The sequence below is a fragment of the Myxocyprinus asiaticus genome, chromosome 22 (genome assembly GCF_019703515.2).
Source record: "Myxocyprinus asiaticus isolate MX2 ecotype Aquarium Trade chromosome 22, UBuf_Myxa_2, whole genome shotgun sequence".
Taxonomy (NCBI): domain Eukaryota; kingdom Metazoa; phylum Chordata; class Actinopteri; order Cypriniformes; family Catostomidae; genus Myxocyprinus; species Myxocyprinus asiaticus.
Window position 1 is genome coordinate 39051289 of NC_059365.1, and position 19810 is coordinate 39071098.

Below are 19810 nucleotides of genomic sequence, written 5' to 3' on the forward strand. Positions count from 1 at the left end.
CCGCCCAGGAAAGCATGTCCGTCATCTCTGCATCAGCCTGTGACTGGGCAATCGTCCCCGAAGGGTGGAGCCCAGCTGAGGCTTCTGCGTCCGACTGGACAAGCCCGCTCTCCGATGCTGCGCTCGAGAGCTCATCAGCTTCGCGGGCTCCAAACAAGAAGTCGAACTCACCGTGAGAAAATCTGAATGAGTGGTTGCATACCAGCTCCTTTTATACCTGTATGTCCAGGGGAGTGGCATGCAAATACCACTCTCCAATTTTCATTGGCCTTTATCAAAGACCAGAGGAGTCTCGGGCTCCCAAGAGTGACCCCTAGTGTCACTACATTGACACAACGTCGAGTGAGTGACAGATAGGGAACTAACAGGTAAGTGTGTAAAGACTTTTAAAAGGCATAATGTGTGCTCTTCTTTTGGTCTTAGCATTTGTGCAGCAGAATTTTTAATTAGTTGTAGCTGATTTATTGTATTCTGTGGTAGACCAGAAAGGAGAGCATTACAAGAGTCTAGCCTGCTAGTTATAAAAGCGTGCATTAGACTCTGTGTTTCTCAAAGAGAGAAATGGCCTCACTTTGGCAATGTTCTTCAAATGATAAAAAGCTGTTTTTGTGACACCCCGCACATAAGCCTTGAAATTAGAATCAGATGCTTCTTGGCTTGGGTTGAGTCCTAGTGTATTTAGTTGGGAGTCAGTTTCTCTCTTTGAGCCTTTGAACCAATGATCAATACTTCTGTTTTATCCCTGTTGAGCTGTAAAAATTGTTTTGACTTCCAGGCCTTTATATCTAAAGTACAGTTTACAAGTGAGTCACATTGTATTAGAGGCGGTATCTAACCATGTGGCATTTATTTTAAAGAAAGATAGCACAAACTATTTTCAAGCAAGACATGTAACAAAAACAACTTTATTAGGTATAAAATCATAATATTTGGACATGTTCTAGTTGATGCCACTTGGTCTGTCTCAGGTGGACGACCCCGTTGAGGCTCTGGATGCAGCAGCAGTGGAGGCTGCTCTCTCCCTCTGCGAGGATCCAGCAGTCGGAGGACACCTCTCCAACCCCTGGGAGTCCCAGACATTTAAGGCAGCCGAACCGGAGCCAGTCGTTCAGCAGAGTGCGACCCCAGTGGCCCCACAGAGCGGCCCAGATCCTGTGGGAGTGCAGGGAGAAATTGAGGTTCTGGTAGAGGAGGCTGGAGAAACGGAGGCAGTAGACAGGGTGAAAGGGGACTCCGATTTGACCCCCGTTCCTGATGGAGAGCGGAGCCAGGACTCTGAGGTCAAGATGGAGGAGGAGAGGGAAGGAGAGGCAGAGGAAGGAATTGAGGAGACACAGGAGGACAATAGAACCACGAGTCCATCCGTGAAGTGTGAGGGAGAGGACTGGATTCAGCCGGAGATGGTGACGCCCTGTCTGGACTCAGAGGACAGCTCGGCCTCAGCCAAAGACACAAAGGTAATAGTAATACCACAGAGCAGCAGTTCATTACCCACTTAAAGGAATAGTTCACCAAAAAGTGAAACTTCTGTTATCATTTATTCACCATAATGTCATTCCAAACATGTTTGTCTTTCTGTCAAGAAAAGTTTACCAGAAAGTACACGCTGCTCTTTTCCATACAATGATAGTAAATGGGGACATATGCTGTCAAGCTACAAAAATGACAGAAAAACAAAAACAAAGTAGTCGTGGGCTGTATTACAATTTTTCTGAAGCCAAACGATACCTAAATTATTATTTTTTTTAAGTGGTTATTCACTAATAATCTTCCCCTCTGCCGTAACTCTCAGATTTTATTTGCTTTCGCATCCATTCAAATTAGGGCTGCATGATTATGACAAAACTCATAATTGTTGAGTATTTCCCTTGATAATGTAATTACGATTAATTTTGAACTATAGAATTTATATTAAAATACTTATTCTGGATGGATCAACTGTGTGTTATACTCTTTATGTAGGCTAAACATCCAAAGCGAACTGAGAAATGTGTTCCTGAATTACTTTTACTTTTTACAACAATTAGTTAATTGTGGCAGCTGTAAATGTAATCTTGATTATTTATTTGATTAATTGTGCAACCCTAATTGAAATAAAGAGCTAGGTCATTGTTTCTCGCTTGACCAATGTTCATTTATTACAAACCTTTGTGCAAAGTGTCTTTCAATGGTCATGGACGTGAATGAGATTTGAGAGTTATGGCAGAGAGGGAGATTTTTCAGTAAATAATCATTTAAATGTCAGTCGGTTCCTCACACAAAACTGTCAGATGAATACAGAAGACTTGGAATATTGTGCATGAATCAAATGGACTACTTTTATGCTACTTTTATGGTGCTTTCTGGTCATTTGTCAAGCTTGGACTGGGTCTGTCCCCATTAAGTTTCATTATATGTAAAAAGCAGCCAGGATATTTAGCTAAACTTTTCCTTTTGTGTTCCACGGAAGAGAGAAAGTCATTTGGGTTTGGAGTGACATGAGGGGGAGTAAATGATGAGTATTCCTTTAAATGAACAGGGTGAATCACATTGTGCAACTGAATTATCTGTTTTAGCTCTTTATGTTTGATATCTCTTTCTTTCACATGCTGTAGGAGGTGAAGGAAGAGGATGGAGGCAGTGAGGTGGATGTGGATGAAGGGATGGAGATGAAAGAGTGTGGAGACGGTGATGGAGAGGGGCCATATCTCTCAGAGGTGGATCCTCCTGCCAGTGAGAGTGAGGATGGATATGGCAGTCACACTAAGCGTTACACTACAGCAGACTCCATCGCCAGCAGCCCGGCCTCATCACAGTTGTAAGTGTCTTTGTGTGTGTGTGTGCCTTAATATGCGTCTCAATTGCACCATCAGTGACCACTTGTGTTTGTTTTTTATCTAGGAAAGTGTCTTTTATTTTGTGACTATGATACATGCATTATTTTCTCCATCATTGTGCTACTGCATGTTGATACCAGATACAGCAAAAAGGTTCTCGTGCATTACTTTGATGCTTCATCTGGTTCCCGCCGCCTCCTTTCCAGGCTTCGGCAACATTGTAACAGGGTTCATGGATGGGAAAGGAGGAGGCGGGAACCGGACAAAGCATCAAAGTAATGTTTTTAATGAGACATTAAAACATAAAGACAAAACATAAACACAAATGCACACAGGGCAGTTGCTTGTAGCTCTCTCTCTCTCGAACTGCCGCATCTCGTTGCACTTATGCTGCGTTCCATTTGTCTCGGAAGTCGGAGCTCTGAGTTATTTTCTGAGTTCCAAGATCGGAACTGACAAATGGAACGCCCCCTGATGTCGGAATTCCTACTCGGAAAGTCGGACGAACTCAGAGGACCCCGAGTTCAGAAAGCAAGATGGCTGCAAAGAACATCGACTGTAGTATGCTGTGGGTTTAAAGTTTTTTTTAAGCACTTTTGTCTTTTTTGTGTCCAATTTAGTAAGTCGTATACACAATACTGTGTTACCGTTGCCTATAGGCATGTTGCTACAATCCTGTTATGCGTGAATTACCGCGTAATGTGTTGTTTATAAACTGGTACAGCTAAAATTGGCTAGGTCGCTGCTGCTAACAACAACAATGGTCGCTGCTGCTACAAGAACAATGGTCAATGTTGCTACAGCAACACTGCCTAATGTTACAAACCGTAAAACCGTTTACACATAACAAAGTTTGGCAAATTTATATTGCAAATATACATTTGTACTTCCATAGGGCAATGCTCTTTGTTTACACCGCTGGTTCGATTAAAACGTGGTTAACATGTTTTGAAACAATCAAATACGCAGAAACATTAACATACCTTCTCTGCTTTCTGTCATCTTCCTCGAGGTCTCTTAGGTGAAGGGCATACTTATTTTGTAGCTCTCTGTACTCCAAAAGAGCTAGTGCAACAATTACTTTCCTGGAGTCATCCATCTTTTTTTCCGACTTGTCGTGTTGTGTGCAAAAGGAACGCATCCAACTCGGATTTCTTGTTTTTTTTTTAACGGATATGACATCGATCCGAGCTCCGACTTCCGAGACAAATGGAACGCAGCATTATCCCTCTCCTTGGCTGATTAGCCTGATTGGGGGCCGGGCATGCATAGTCACGGCCCGGCCCCGCCCTCTTCCTTGTTACAGTTACATACAGTGTTAATTTTACACAGTTTTTATTTTAGTCATAGTTTTAGACTTTTGATGAAATTGTTTTACACATTTAGTCAATATGTCACATCATGTTCATTAATTCTAGTCAGGGTTACTCTAACTAAAAAGGCATTTAACTTTAGTCAACGAAAAGAACATATTTTTGTCAAACTGTAACAGACCCAACTTTAATTAAATATTCAAACATTTAGAAAAATGTTTAAACATTTTTTAATTTAAACGTATCAAACATGTAAAAGATACATACAAAATAGCTACAACTGTCCTTATGTGAAAACCTGAGCTCCTGAAATAATAGCATAAAAATATACTGGAGTATGAGCTACTTTTTAGAAGTGACTGTATTCTGAATTCTTCATGTTTTAGAGACCGTTACGCAATCTGATTCACATTACTTAGTTCAAGTTCAGCTGTTCATTCACTTCATTGTCTGTGCAGATGTACATTGTAATATTACATATACACTACCTGTCAAAAGTTTTGAAACACTCATATAATTCTTATAATTTACTTATCATTTTATTCACATTTAGAATAATAGTAAAGTCATCAAAACTATGAAATAACATAAATGGAACTATGGGAATTATGATGTGACTATACAAATCCAAAATAAATTAAATCTGTTATATTTTAGCATCTTCAAAGTAGTCACCCTTTGTCTAGAATTTGCGGACATGTACTCTTGACATTTTCTCAAACAACTTCTTGAGGTATCACCCTGGGATGCTTTTTAAACAGCATTGAAGGAGTTCCCATATATGTTGGGCACTTATTGGCTGCTTTTCTTTATTATTTGGTCCAAGTCATCAATTTCAAAAACATTTTTTTTTTAAATTACATTTTAGTTTTATAATGAAATAAATTAATATGTTGGCACAATTATATTTTTGTCTCCAAAACTAATTTCAAACATTTAAGCATACGCCTTCAGATCAAAAGATTTTTAAGATCATGAGAAACATTTCAGTCAAGTGTTTCAAAACTTTTGACCGGTAGTGTATGTTGTGGATGTAGTGATTCATCTCATGAATAAATAGGATGCGATTGAGTGAGGTAATTAAAAGAATAGTTCATCCAAAAATGAAAATTCTCTCATCATTTACTCGCCCTCACGCCATCCTAGATGTGTATGACTTTCTTTCTTTTGAAGAACACAAACGAAGATTTTTAGAAGAATATTTCAGCTCTGTAGGTCCATACAATAGGTATGTAGGAGGACAATAGTAGGTATTTTTGGGTAAACTATCCCTTTAACCCGTTTGTAAAGCTGTTAATTTTGCCGGTATGCAGCAAATGGGGGAAATGTTCAACATACTGGATTATGGGATTAGATAAATCAATTCTTGCTAGATGTTCCTTCCTCTGAATACAGATGTTTCTCTAGATGTTTCTTATTCTGTTTGTGCACTGTTAATAACTTGCAGTATTTTTTCTTGTCATATTTTTGTCAAAAGTATGTTTTAATTATAATTGTTTAATTATCATCGTTATGTTTTTCATCTTGTATTCAAAATCACAAATCCATTTAGTCAACAACCATTTCCGTCAGTAATATTTTAGATGAGATTAACAATGGTTAAATAGTAGGTGGTAGCGCTGGGTATCTAAACAGATTTTCCGATTTGATTCCGATTCACAAGCTCTTGATGCGATTTGATTCTGTTCTGATTCATTTGGGTATATTTCATTTATAATGTCCATTTTTCACTCTCAGCTAATGCTGTAAATTGTACAGGGAGCCTATTAACTTTCGTACATTATGAAAATATTGATTAAAAAAATTACAATAGGGACCAAACTATGCAGTTCAATTTCTATTTATTTAACAGCTATAATAATCATAACAACCAAACCTAGTAGACGGACCTTCACAGTTTTTCAGGGACAAATGAGCATTTATACTACATGCTATATGGCCATTAGAACGTGACCACCTCTGTAGGTGGTTTGAGTGATCAGATCGCAATGCATTTCAAAAACGCATTAGACTCCATTTATACCTGTATTAAGTGCTGTCCACTGGTAAATGATTCATCTGCTTTTTTAAATCATCTGTTTCGCTCTCAGCTCCATGTGTAGTGAGGATCAAGAGGCCCTCCAGGCTCAGAAAATCTGGAAGAAAGCTATCATGCTGGTGTGGCGGGCAGCGGCCAATCACAGGTGTGCTTATACCTGTAATTCATACCAGTATTTAATTCCCTCAGCTGCTGTTTTATGATGAGCTCTGATCTGCAGGCAGAAATGAGTTTGTGTGTAATTTGATCATTGTGTGTTTCAGATATGCAAGTGTATTTCAACAGCCAGTGTCCGATGACATTGCTCCTGGTTATCACAGTATTGTACACAGGTACCATCTGAGATCACACATGTAAAACACTTCTCTTGTCCTCTGAACAGCTCTGTGACTTTGAATAGATTATTGAATAGACATTTCTGTCTTTCCCGAAATCTACGCCCCCTCAGACCGATGGACTTATCGGCTATCAAGAAGAACATAGAATCTGGGCAGATCCGTACGACGGCCGAGTTCCAGCGTGACATTATGCTGATGTTCCAGAACGCAGTGATGTATAACAGCTCGGACCATGACGTGTTTCATATGGCCCTGGAGATGCAGAGAGATGTTCTGGAGCAGATCCAGCAGTTCTTAGCCACACAGCTAATCATGCAGACGTCAGAGTCGGGCATCAGCACCAAGAGTCTGCGTGGGAGAGAAGCCAACCGCAAGCAAGACTCCAATGAGAAGGTTAGAGATACACATGGATAACCACACACATATAAGCTGACACACACAAATCCAGCACTATTGAGTGAACCAAACAAGATGCTGGTGAGAAGGTTGGAGGTACGTGACACTGACACTCAAATACACATGCAAAAACTAATCAAGACAAAATACAAGGCACACCCCTTGAAAAAGACACAATCAAACACACACTTAATGGAATCTCTAAAGTTATTTGGCCAGTGACATAGGCAATGTATATGTTCTGTTTAACAACACCAATAGAAAGTTATTCAGTAGCCCAGGGGTTTAAGTTCAGTTCAGAAGTGTCCTGAAAACATCTCAGATGTTTCATATTACAACCCCAATTCTGAAAAAGTTGTGACAGTGTGAAAAATACAAAATAAAAACAAAAAGGAGTGATTTGTAAATTATATTCACCCTTTGCTATATTGAAAGCACTACAACGACACATTATATGATGTTTTTTGAAAATGTACAGTCATTTAAAATCGGATGATTGCAACAGGCTCCAAAAAAGTTGAGACGGGGCAGTTTAAGGTTAATAACAATTTGACGAGTTGAAATAACAAGGCGATGTTAAACAGGTGAGGCAATTGTGTCATAGTATATAAGGAGCCTCCAAAAACAGCCTAGTCCTTCAACAAGCACCTGCAACAAGGCCTAATTTCAATCCAACTCAATACGCAAATGAGGAGATAAGAATGAAAGTAGGCTCAAGCAGAAAATGGCCTGGGAGAGCATAAGCCAGAATTATAAGTGCAGTCTTGTAATGTCTTTTGGCTACAGACTTAATGGCACTCAATATACGCAAAGTGGATTTTCCACAGAGTATTGCATATTACATTGTTGCAATACACAAAGGTAATCTGAACAAATTGATTTTCTGCCTTTTAATGGGAGGAATGCACTCAAATTGTCGTTTCAGCACTTTAGGCCCTGAGCTGAGCTTTATTTAATATCCAAAACATGCTGCAATGCAGGAAAAAGTGTCACTGACCAAATACTTTGGCATGTCCTGTATAAACTCCGGAATGCAATCCCAGATATGATTAGGTTTCTACTGCAAAAATACAGCAGATGTCTGTGTCATATTTCACCACAAATTCCATAGAAAGAAAGTAAATGATATTATTCATAAAGAAAATGAAGCACATTTTAAGGACCAATAAGATTTTTTGCATTGAGACATTATTTTCATGACAGTTAAGCACTTTTCCCACTGATTTTCATTACCATAATGTAATCTTATTTTTATTACTGTAATACAATAATAATCTCATTCTCCTAATCTCATTACTGTACTACAATAATAATCACATTTTCAGTACCATACTGCAGTAAAATCTAATTCTTATTATCGTAATGCAATAAACCTAATTATTATTACCATAATGTAATCTAATTTTCATAACAATAATACAATAATAATATCATTCTCATTACTGTAATTCAATAATAATCTAATTCTCAGTACCGTAATGCAATCTTTTTATTTTCATCACCGTGATGCAATAAAAATCTAATTCTAATTACTGTTTTCCAGTAATAATATAATTTTTATAACAATAATACAATAATAATCAAATTCTCATTACTGTAACGTAATCATCATTTTCATTAGTGTAATACAATAATAATCTAATTAATGCAGTAAGCCTAATTTTCATTAGCATAATCCAATCTCATTATTAAAAAAGAATACAATTATAATCTCATTCTCATTACTGTAATACAATAATAATATTATTCTTAGTGCCATTATGCTAAAAAAGTAATTCTCATTACTGTAGTGCAATAAAAACTAACTTTCATTACCGTAATGCAAAAAACCTAATTATCAATACTGTTATGCAATCTTATTTTCATAACAATAATACAATAATAAGCTCATTCTCATTACTGTAATACACTAATAATGTAATTCTTAGTATTGTCATGCAATAAAAATCGAATTCTCATTACCGTAATGCAATAAACCTAATTCTCATTATTGTAATGTAATCTAATTTTTAAAACAATAATACAATAATAATCTCATTCTCATTACTGTAATGCAATTAAAATCTAGTTCTCATTACTGTCATGCAATCATTTCATTCTCATTACCGTAATGCAATAAAAATCTAATTCTGATTACTATATTACAGTAATAATCTCATTTTCATTACTGTAATGCAAAAAAATGTAATCCCCATTACTGTATCGCAACAGTCTCATTTTAATTACAGTAATACAGTCATAATCTAATTCTCAATACCGTTATGCCAAAAAAACTAAAATAATCTCATTACTGTAATGCAGCAATCTCATTCTTATTACAGTAATATAATAATCTCATTCTCTTTACCATAATGCAATAAAAATATAATTTTCATTACTGTCATACATTAATAATCACATTCTTAGAGTAATAAAAATCATTCTGTCCTGTTTTTTTATCACTAAAATCAGCATCAATTAAAGGCAGTACAACCAATGCAACAATAATATATATATACTTTACAATTAAAACATTGTACATTTGAAATGTATATTTATTATTAGCATTACATTAATGAGAATGAGATTATAATGTCACAGTGCAAAACAATTAATGATCCTAAAAATAGACTTCATATGCATATCATTTTGTATTATTTTCTTTCTTTCTCTTCTTTTTTTTTTATTTTGGGGTGAAATATGACCCGAACATGTTCTTGAAATGTTTTGTGAGATTCACCTAAATACCATCCCCAATAACATGCACACTCCTGTATAGACTACAGGGGGGGAAAACTTGCTGATAGGACACCAACATCAGATTTTGTCCCTTGCACTCACTCACTTCACACACACATATTCAAAGTGAACTGCTAAAGTCCCTGTCAGAAAGGTTAGCGTAACATGCACTAACACACAGTCTCGTATATAGACCCTGAGTCCTGCACACAAAGACCCTCATTTAGAGCCAGAACCATCAGCCAGAAGGAAAAGCAACAACTCCAAACAAGAGACTAATGAGAAGGTCAGTGATGTACACACTTAAAGGTGTTGCAGGTAAGAGGACTGCTCTTCTAACACACAAATCCAATGATTCAATGAAACTACAGTTTTTTTCTGGATTTTGCATATGGTAGTCTTTTAATGTCTCCAGTTCTTTTGTAAACGAGTATATCATAAAGTGTGTACTTGCACAGAATATTCTGATGTTTCCTGGAATGTAGCAGAATTTCCAGTAAGACATGCCACATGTAAACAAGCATGATTTTGATGAAGACCTCAATCAAATCACTTTGAATGTTTTAAATATGCAATTTTTAGAGAACATTTAGTAATACTTGCTAAGGCAAGCGTACTACTACACCGTTTATATCAGTTTCATGCTGAAGAGCTGCTAAACAGTTTTTTTTTTTTTTTTTTACAATGTTCTCTTTCATAAATGTGAAAAAAAGTTAATGTCAACATCATCATATATGTCTAAAGGATTGAAGTCTTTCACGCAAAACATAAGCTCATTTATGTCATTCAATCATTTTGCATTTTTATTCAAACTTTTACTCCTGGTCGGAGGCTTCTGTAAATATTTCATTTTCACGGAGGTCTATGTTTCACCTACTGTAAGTTTAATGGTGCAACGCTCAAATATTATGTAATGCGTAAATTGTAGCTTCGTGCTTATTGATGTCACAACTAGGCTAAGTTGTAATTTACGCACGGGTGGTGCTACCGGCCCGAGAAAATCATATCATATTGGGACAGGGAGTTTTTAACATGGGCCAGCAAGCACCCAGATCACCCTAGAATTATGGCAGCAACTTTTGCATGGGGAAGTACCACTCACATTTTCTTCAGAAAATGTTACATGTTTTAAATACAGTATGTATGCATGAATTTTTGAAATATAGTATTTATACTTGTAAAATCTTTCAGATGAGAGACAAAAAAAAAAAAAAAAAGAAATTGTCCCATTTAGTGATTACACCTGTTTAAAGTTTATTATTCTTTCTCTTGCTGTGTCCGAAACCACCCCCATCCACTATATAGTGCACTGTTTTGGGTGTCAGACATTTTGTAGTAGCATCCGAATTCTGAGTGAACTACTCTTTCCCTACATTCGTTCACTCATTCTTACCCACAGTGCACTCTGATTTTGATTTTGATCAAATCAGCATACATCTGTAATATAGTCACACTTCTGGTTCACGTTACATCTGCCAAACCTTAAATTGCAGCAGTTAAAAGTTGGTCAGATTTAGAGCCATCAAAGAGCTGGAACGCATGCATGCAATTAATTAAAAATGTTTAACTTAATTGCGATTTAACGCATTTACCGTTAGTAATGCACAGTGTTTCCTGTTTTTGAATCTGTGTACCATCTTGATTGATTTGTAAAAATATTCTGTTTTAAACACACCAGACCAAAGTTCAGAGTTTTTTGTTGCATGGTTTTGTTCATTGGTTTTGAATGAGGTGTGATTGAGACCCATTCAAATGACTGAACCACATATTCATCACCATCTTTATGAGTTTATGTTGGAGTGTTGCAGTCGCCATGGAAACGGTGAAAAACACAAACTCTCACATACATGAACACTTTCATCATTTCTTCATCAGGCTAACACAAACATTTGCATCTACGTTACTCATCCACACCACATCTGTGGCTTCTTTTGTCCCTCTTCTTCCATTCACTCTTTCCTTTCTGTGTCTGCATTTAGAGAAGCTACTTTGAGTCCTTTCTAGAGTGACTGCAGTTCTTTCATACTACAATGATGGTCACATCTCTGTGTTCTGTCTCATGATCAGAGAAGGTTTAAATCAGTTTAATTATCTGCTGTATGCTTTCATAACTCTCTGCTTTACACATTTGTCTTTCTGTCTGTTTTTAGCATAGGTTTCAAATAGGGAACTTGCGTGTAGAACACTTTTTCTCACTGTGCTGTTTGTCCTTCTACAGGACAGCCTCTCCATGGCCTCTCCTGCTTTCCTTCTCTCTCTTTTTGTAAGTATCCAAGATGAAGATAACAAGATATTCCTTGTACCCTCTTACCAAACAAACACACACACACACACATAATTCTACTTGCAGTCCTCTCTTTGGGGAGACCTGGTTGCTCCAAGATTTTGGACATGCTTGCTTCGATCCAACGTCTTTCAGTGATGACAAGGCTGGGCGTGTGAAACATTGAGGAATGAAGTATTGTTTTTTTTTTTTTTTTATATATATATATATATATATATATATATATATATATATATATATATATTACATCTATTGTATAATAATAATTAGGGATGTAGAGTCAATGCTTTCATTCAGTGTGATTGATTATATAAAAAAAGTAAAACTTTAAAAAATGTACACAATCATGACCCCAAACCGTAATAAGGAATTTCCTACCATCAGAGCAATTCAAGTTTGAAGTACCACCTTCATCTCAATCATCAGGGGGCAGTAAGCAAAACTCCAGCTGAACAAGCAGCAAACCACACTGATGCAGACAGCACAAGATGAGGACGCGTTCTTGCATTCAAACACCGCTGGATGAAGTGCAACTCGGAACGCAGGGATCTCGAAACGTGTTTTTTTAAGTTTCAAACCACGATTACCTTAAACACAGTGACCTAAAAATGTTTTGTTTATGACGCAGTACAACCAAAGTGAGACGCTTTAAAGGGATAGTTCACCCAAAAATGAAAATTCTTTCATCATTTACTCACCCTCATGCAATCCCAGACCATTTATATGCTTTTTGGTGCTTCAAAGTTCTGGCCAACATTCACTTGCATTGTATGGACCTACAGAGCTGAAATGTTCTTCTAAAAATCTTTGTTTGTGTTCTTCAAAAGAAAGAAAGTCATACACATCTGGGATGGCATGAGGGCGAGTAAATGATGAGAGAATTTTCATTTTTGGGTGAACTATCCCTTTAAAAGCATCCTTCTGATGTATGTAGTCTTTAGAAAAGCCCTTATAATAAATCTTGGACAGATTGATGAATTTAATTACAAAATGGATTGATGTGGACTGTAGGCCACTGATAGGCTTATTTTCATTGATAAGGAAATAAAAAATATATTGCAACTTTGTGTGTTGTCTAATTAATGTTTTGCTTGTCTACAATAGTAATGTATTTATCCTAATTATTATATTTATAATTATTCAAATATAATTATTTAATCATTATGCATTAAATTGTTTTTATTTGGAGGGCCTTTCTCTGCAAATATTGATGCGATTAAATTGATTAATTAATCAGCATACGATGTAATTAATGCAATTAACAATTGTAATTCATTGACAGCCCTAATAATAATATGTTGTTTTAAAGGGCAATGATTTGTTTAAATGGTTATTTTAATCTATATTTATATCATAATGTGCATCAGCCTGATAGTGGCCCACAGAGAAAAGTCCTGCCTCTCTCTATGGACAATCCGACCCTGGCACTGATGGTCTGGTGTGTTAGGGCACTGGGTGATAAACTGTGTTTTGACTGGCTTTTCTGCTTTTACAGGACGGAGGCACCAGAGGGCGCCGCAGTGCAATAGAGGCAGATATGAAGATGAAAAAGTGAACCAAGACATTTCACTGCTGCTGTCACAGAAGTTAAAATAGGCTATATTTAGCTGTTTCTTTAAGAAGTTCTGGTTAAGTTTAGTTTGGTTTAATTCAGCAGTTCTTAAAGGTGCAGTGTCATTCTCAGAATATGGACAAAAGGACACTGGACACAGAGGATACAAACAGGACATTTTTCTTCTTGACTGGAGACGTTTTAAGGGCGTGACCCTCCAAATTTTTCATGTGGAAAACATCTTTCCAGAACACTCTAGTTCATGAATAGCCCTGAAAAAATGGTCTTGTGTCCTCTGACTTACAGGACCGGTCAAACTGACCAGCACTTGTGCATTTGACTTTAGAGGAGTTGGTTAAAAGTCAAAAACTATTTATTGCAGATGTTTCACAACTGGCCTCTTAAGGTTAATGTGGAATGTACCACCATCATAACCACTGGATGGTTAGAAATGAGAATGTCACTTTCTTACAAGAATGAAACTTTACAACCCCATTATTCAAGACAAAGATTATCGCCTTATTGCAACACTTTGTCATGTGTTAGCTGATGAGAACTGATGAACAGTGATGAGTGGTTAAATAAAAAAGCTTTTTTCTTCTATAGAGATGAAGTTGACCCTCTTGAAACTTTTTTTTTTTTTTTTGCATAGGCAGAACAGACACTGAACTTTGGATGACAGTTTAAAGGCCCACTGTACTAGATTCATTTTGTTGGGTTTTGTTTTTCAGTCAGCTTTATGCTTAAAGTGAACTTAATTTGACTTCTGTGCATTTAGAAAGAACATAGTTTTGTACAGGGTCTTCTGTGTACAGTGTTTTTGAGTGTTGTGAAATGTTTTAATAAAACAGAGTCTGCAATTATAATTGTGTTCCAGTTCAAACAATATGTTCATGTAGACCGTGGTAAGTTTAAGAATAATTTATTAAAATATTGTTGTGCTTTAAAAAAAAAAAATACTGTTACAAATGATTCAGTAGTTTTGGTTTACTGAGGGACAATGCCAGCATGTCCCTTTTCTTTTAAAGCTACAAAACACAAAGATAACTTACAGTGGTGTCAACATATACTGTGGTGGAATGATTCCTATATGAACCCTCCTACATACCTGAACATCAATGCAAACAATGCTGAAGAATCCAAACTGAACATTCTGTAGTGGTAACACCCTTCAAAGTCATATTTAACATCTTATGTTACACAGAACAGTGGGTGTAATCTGACAAATATATATATTTTATATATAAAGTGGCAAAACAGTCTTTTACATAATTCAATATATGGTAACGCTTAAGAATAACTTTCAGTAGTTTTAGAATGCAAGATCATATGTGGAAAATATCAGTATCAAGATTTTCATATTTCAAACTATTTGAATGTATATGAATGATCTGTTAGGCATTATATAGTGCAATTTTATACAACAGCAACAACAGTTTTATTAAGAGCAATATCAGTATAGAGCAAAATTCTGTTTAAAAGTACCAGTACGAAAGCCCATTTCTGTGACATGAAAAAGTGCTTTGGTAAGTCTTATTGAGATACTAAGTCAAGTCATAATTTTTTTTTTTTTTTTTAAGAGAAGTCATAATAGTGAGATACAAAGTTGTTTGACATTTATATGAGAACTTGTGTGAGATAAGTCCTAATGAGGTAAAATATAAATTATTAGCAAGTCATTATGAGAAGTCAATTATGAGATACTAAGTCATAATTATTAGATCCAAAGTTATTATTTTGAGATAAGTCAATTTTAAAGTAACTAATTCTTGTGATTTATGTCAAAATTATGAGATAGCAAGTCAAATGAGATTATAATTAAGATTTTTTTCAAAGTCAGAATTGAGATAGTCAAAATTATTAGATTCAGAGTTATAATTCTGAGATATGAATTCTAATGACTGTTATATGAGAAGTTAAAATTATGATACAGTAAGTCAGAATTATATTCAAAATTATAATTGAGATAAGTTATGACATCACATATGACTTTGTCATAAAAATTACTTTACTATCTAATAATTCTGACTTACCGACGTACAATTTTTTTTATGTGGCATAAATGTGCTTCCATACTCACGTGCTTGTGATATTGCTTAAATATTTGTTAATGTTTTTCTAGACAGTTATTATACAGCATTACACAAGTTTAAGATCATTCAGTGCACTCAGAAATAAATGAAAGTCACAGTAAAAAATACTGTGCAAGACTAACTTTCCTATGAATTTTGTAGCAACCCCCCAAACATGTCAATCAGTCTCAATAAAATTCCAGTACAGTAGGAGCAGCGGATGAGTAGAGCTTTTGCTTGATCAGCCGGTATTCTCGTTTAATGCTTAAGACTTTCCCGCCTTCAAAAAAGATCTTTAGCGGTGGCCAACCGTTCAGGTCAGACTGCAAGATTACCGACAGCTCAAAGGTGGGTGTGAGACTCTGATCGGGTGTCACGGTGCCCAGCTTCAGTAATGTACCCTTGCTTTCCATGAACATGTGGGTCAAGGCGCCACGTATCCCGCACGGCTCATTCATGGATGCGCGCAGGATGTCTCTGGCAACACGCGCGGTCATGCGCCTGGGCAGACGAAGCTCCTGGCAGCGCAAACTTGCCCTTTTGGCATCAAAGAGACACTTCTCAATGCTTTTGGAGAGCTCAAGCTGAAGACACACACCTTCGCCTTCCTCCTCTTCCAAACTGCTCTCAGATCCCAGACCTGAGAAGAAATAATGAGAAGAAAGACTCAGGCTCAGCTGATTAGGGCAGGAACTTTACATCAGCAGTTTGAAAGTGACTGATGGCCCATTAGATTAGGAAGAAGAAACTAAGTTTAGAGTACTACGATGTTGCAGATCAGGAAAGCCGGGACAATGTGCATCACTAATCATCAAGACTGTGTCAAAACTGGCGTAAAAAAAATAAATAAAAAATATGTTTTTAAAATGACTATAAACAAGAAAGGGTTTTAGAGAAAACTGGGGCAAGTGGTCACACTTTTTTTTACTACACTGAATATTCCTCAAGGGGTTTTTTTTAGGTACAGGCATACACCTTATAAAGTCACAGATATACAATGGCAGCCAAAAGTTTGGAATAATGTACAGATTTTGCTCTTTTGGAAATAATTTGGTACTTTTATTCTCCAAAGTGGCATTCAACTGATCACAATGTATAGTCAGGACATTAATAATGTGATAAATTACTATTACAATTTGAAAAAAATGCTCAGAACTTCTTAAACTACTTCAAAGAGTTCTCATAAAAAAATCCTCCACGTGCAGCAATGACAGCTTTGCAGATCCTTGGCATTCTAGCTGTCAGTTTGTCCAGATACTCAGGTGACATTTCACCCCACGCTTCCTGTAGCACTTGCCATAGATGTGGCTGTCTTGTCGGGCACTTCTCACGCACCTTACAGTCTAGCTGATCCCACAAAAGCTCAATGGGGTTAAGATCCATAACACTCTTTTCCAATTATCTGTTGTCCAATGTCTGTGTTTCTTTGCCCACTCTAACCTTTTCTTTTGGTTTTTCTGTTTCAAAAGTGTCTTTTTCTTTGCACTTCTTCCCATAAGGCCTGCACCCCTGAGTCTTCTCTTTACTGTTGTACATGAAACTGGTGTTGAGCGGGTAGAATTCAATGAAGCTGTCAGCTGAGGACATGTGAGGTGTCTATTTCTCAAACTAGAGACTCTGATGTACTGATCCTCTTGTTTAGTTGTACATCTGTCCTTCCACATCTCTTTCTGTCCTTGTTAGAGCCAGTTGTCCTTTGTCTTTGAAGACTGTAGCATACACTTTTGTATGAAATTAGTAATTTATCATGATTACTCAAGGATAAGGTGTTGGAGTGATGGCTGCTGTCTAGATTTGATCAAAAATGACTTTTTTCAAATAGTGATGGTGCTGTTTTTTACATCAGTAATGTCCTGACTATATCTTCAGTGATTAAAAATAATAATAAAACCACAACAGTGTGGTTTTATTATTATTATTATTAAGCACTTAAGAGCTGACAAAATCATCATGATATCGAAAGAAAAAAAAAAAAAAAAATGATCATAAATTTAAGGCAGTTTAGGCGTTTAAAGCCAACATATAAAACCATTACTAAAGAAAACACATTTATGCAATTGGGCTCAAACCCAAGTTCCGCCTTGTGACAACTAACCCCGGTCTCTCCATATTGCTGTTTAACTCAAATGAAACTAGAAGGTTAGGCTACTCACTTGATGAACTTTGTGCTTTCATTAGTCTGCCGCAGTGCTTCAGTTTCTCTTTGTCTGATTTGAAGTATTGTTGAAACGTCAAACCCTCTACTAGGTTTTCCTGCTCGCACCTGACGGACATCCCGTTACCGAACACCAGTGCGTAAGTGTAGACCATTTTAACGTTATTTCCTGCGAGTAGTTCACCGAGAGCTCGCCCACCTTCTCCACAGAGTGTTTCGTTGCTCCTTCCATGAATGCAAGAGGTTGAAGTGTCTTTTCCCTCTCGCCGGCTGTATTTATACTGGTCGCTCTTTGTTGCATCAGCTGATTGTGGGACAGGCGATATTACCAAAGTTACCCTTTAAGCAAGTCAGTCCACTCGGCGAACACTTATTTTCTATGGATACAAGCGGCATTATAGTACAGCTCCTATCTGCTTGAACGGGGAAAGACAAACATCGCTAAAACGGTTGGTCAAGAGTACGATCACAGAACATATTTCAAATCAGCAGTTATATTTGACTACAATGGTATCATACATTGTACTACTTTAGCTCAGATCACGCTAAAACCCGCTATTTTCCAGGCTGCTCCAGCTAATGCGCATGCGCGTTTTCGAGTCGACCAACACGCGATGTCTGTATCTGAAATGTGATTGGCTCTTTTACCCGTGAGGCGGGACATTCTTTTCTACATTCGCCATATTGGGCGTTCCAATTTCTCCCATTCATTTTAATAGAAGTGATCTGTCTAGGGCTAATACTAGTCTCTGATATTACGCAAACCCTTGAGAGGTTAGATCAGACTGGTAAAGTACATGCAACCCATCCAGACTCTTGCGCTTATACTAGTCTCTGATTAGAAGGCCTTTAAATGTTATATTATATACATAAACAAACATACACTGCCTAATATTGAGATGACTTAAAAACGGGCTCAATCTATCTTTATTCACGTTTAGCCTCAACGCTAACAGTATTAGAGTGGGTGACAAAAATATATCACTTTTTTGCAGTTCCCTTACTAGTTCAGTGGTTTGACAAATCAGTTTGTAACAGTAAATATCCCATATAGTTTGTATATAATGAGGTTATTAAAACTGCATGGATAATAATTAGAGAAGAATTAGACAAATGTTTAAAAGTGTTTAAAATAGTTGTAGATGAAGTAGGGCCCAGTGGTGGGTTGTAACAGATTACATATAATCAAGATTTTGTAACCAGATTGCAAAAATCAAGTACTTGTTATTTTATTAAATTACATTTTCAATACATCAATATATTATGAACAATTTACTGTCTTTGCCTGATTAATATGTAATCATGTTATCCATACTAATTAGTTGATGTTTATATGTGTTAAATGTAAATATAGTGTTAGGGTTACATTAGTCATACAGACTAATTTTATGATACTTTTATGGTGCTTTTTTTATCATTTCAGAACTTGACAGCCCCAGCCCCCTTTCACTTTCATTATAGAGAAAAGAGTGACCAGGATATTCTTTAAAACTTTACCTTTTGTGTTCCACAAAAGAAAAAGTAATACGGATTTGGAACAACATTAGGGTGAGTAAATGACAAAAGAATGTTCATTGTTGGCTGAACTTTTCCTTTAATGAAATATAATATTAACCCAAATAAAAACTGATCTGTGACTTTCTGTCTGCCTGGTTTAAATATTCTGGAGTTGTGACTTTTTGATTTTACACACTGTTTGATGTGAAGTTTAGTCTTACAGACGTTCAGTCATCAACTTCATAGTGTTTGCTAGCTTGTGTCACTATAAGTGAGACTTTTCCTCGTGATCTCACCTTTGTTCTCTGTCATTGACCAACCCCACCGCCCTTGGGCACAGCTGTGATGTCACATTACACCACTGAGGCATGCAGAAGTAGAAAAACATCTTACGATACTGTAATAAGGAACTAGAAGAGAGTTCTTTAGAACAAACTTTGAGAGAAGTTACAGAATATGAAAATAAGAAGGAAATAAATAAACCACAAAGCATCTACACTGTAAAAAATATCTGTAATTTTAATGGTAAATGACGGTAAAAATGCTACAGAAATAAAACGTTAATTGATTAACGAATATTAACTATACAATATTAATATAGTTATATATATAGTAATATATTTTAAAAGAC

General features: G+C 36.4%; 2 protein-coding genes across 10 annotated transcripts in view; one reads left to right on the forward strand and one right to left on the reverse strand.

Moving 5' to 3' along the window:
- LOC127412714 (bromodomain-containing protein 8-like) overlaps positions 1 to 15269 on the forward strand; it is a 42656-nt gene extending 27387 nt beyond the window's left edge. For 2 of the 9 annotated variants that reach the window (XM_051649307.1, XM_051649308.1), the window contains exons 13-20: positions 969 to 1457; positions 2595 to 2797; positions 6220 to 6312; positions 6431 to 6499; positions 6616 to 6898; positions 9813 to 9905; positions 11838 to 11882; positions 12288 to 15269. In XM_051649307.1, the coding sequence (XP_051505267.1) occupies positions 969 to 1457; positions 2595 to 2797; positions 6220 to 6312; positions 6431 to 6499; positions 6616 to 6898; positions 9813 to 9905; positions 11838 to 11882; positions 12288 to 12395 (1383 nt within the window). In that variant the 3' untranslated portion in view covers positions 12396 to 15269. Of the gene's footprint in view, positions 1 to 968; positions 1458 to 2594; positions 2798 to 6219; positions 6313 to 6430; positions 6500 to 6615; positions 6899 to 9812; positions 9906 to 11837; positions 11883 to 11969; positions 12073 to 12287 lie in introns of those variants that run through there. The other 7 variants (XM_051649310.1, XM_051649309.1, XM_051649311.1 and 4 more) reach the window with 7 other exon arrangements.
- Positions 12133 to 17988, reverse strand: LOC127412733 (DNA damage-inducible transcript 4-like protein). Its single transcript, XM_051649343.1, has 2 exons — positions 17681 to 17988; positions 12133 to 16167 (listed from the first exon to the last, which is right to left on the reverse strand). The coding sequence occupies exons 1-2, from the start codon at positions 17835 to 17837 to the stop codon at positions 15716 to 15718; spliced, it is 609 nt and encodes a 202-aa protein (XP_051505303.1). The 5' UTR covers positions 17838 to 17988; the 3' UTR covers positions 12133 to 15715.
- Between the last annotated feature and the right edge of the window lie 1822 nt (positions 17989 to 19810).

Bases quoted from the DNA above. Each gene is read 5' to 3' on its own strand.
- LOC127412733 (XM_051649343.1), bottom strand. From the start codon at position 17,837: ATGGTCTACACTTACGCACTGGTGTTCGGTAACGGGATGTCCGTCAGG. The intron at 16,168-17,680 runs GTGAGTAGCCTA...ATTTCTTCTCAG, and splicing joins GAAAGCACAAAGTTCATCAA to GTCTGGGATCTGAGAGCAGT.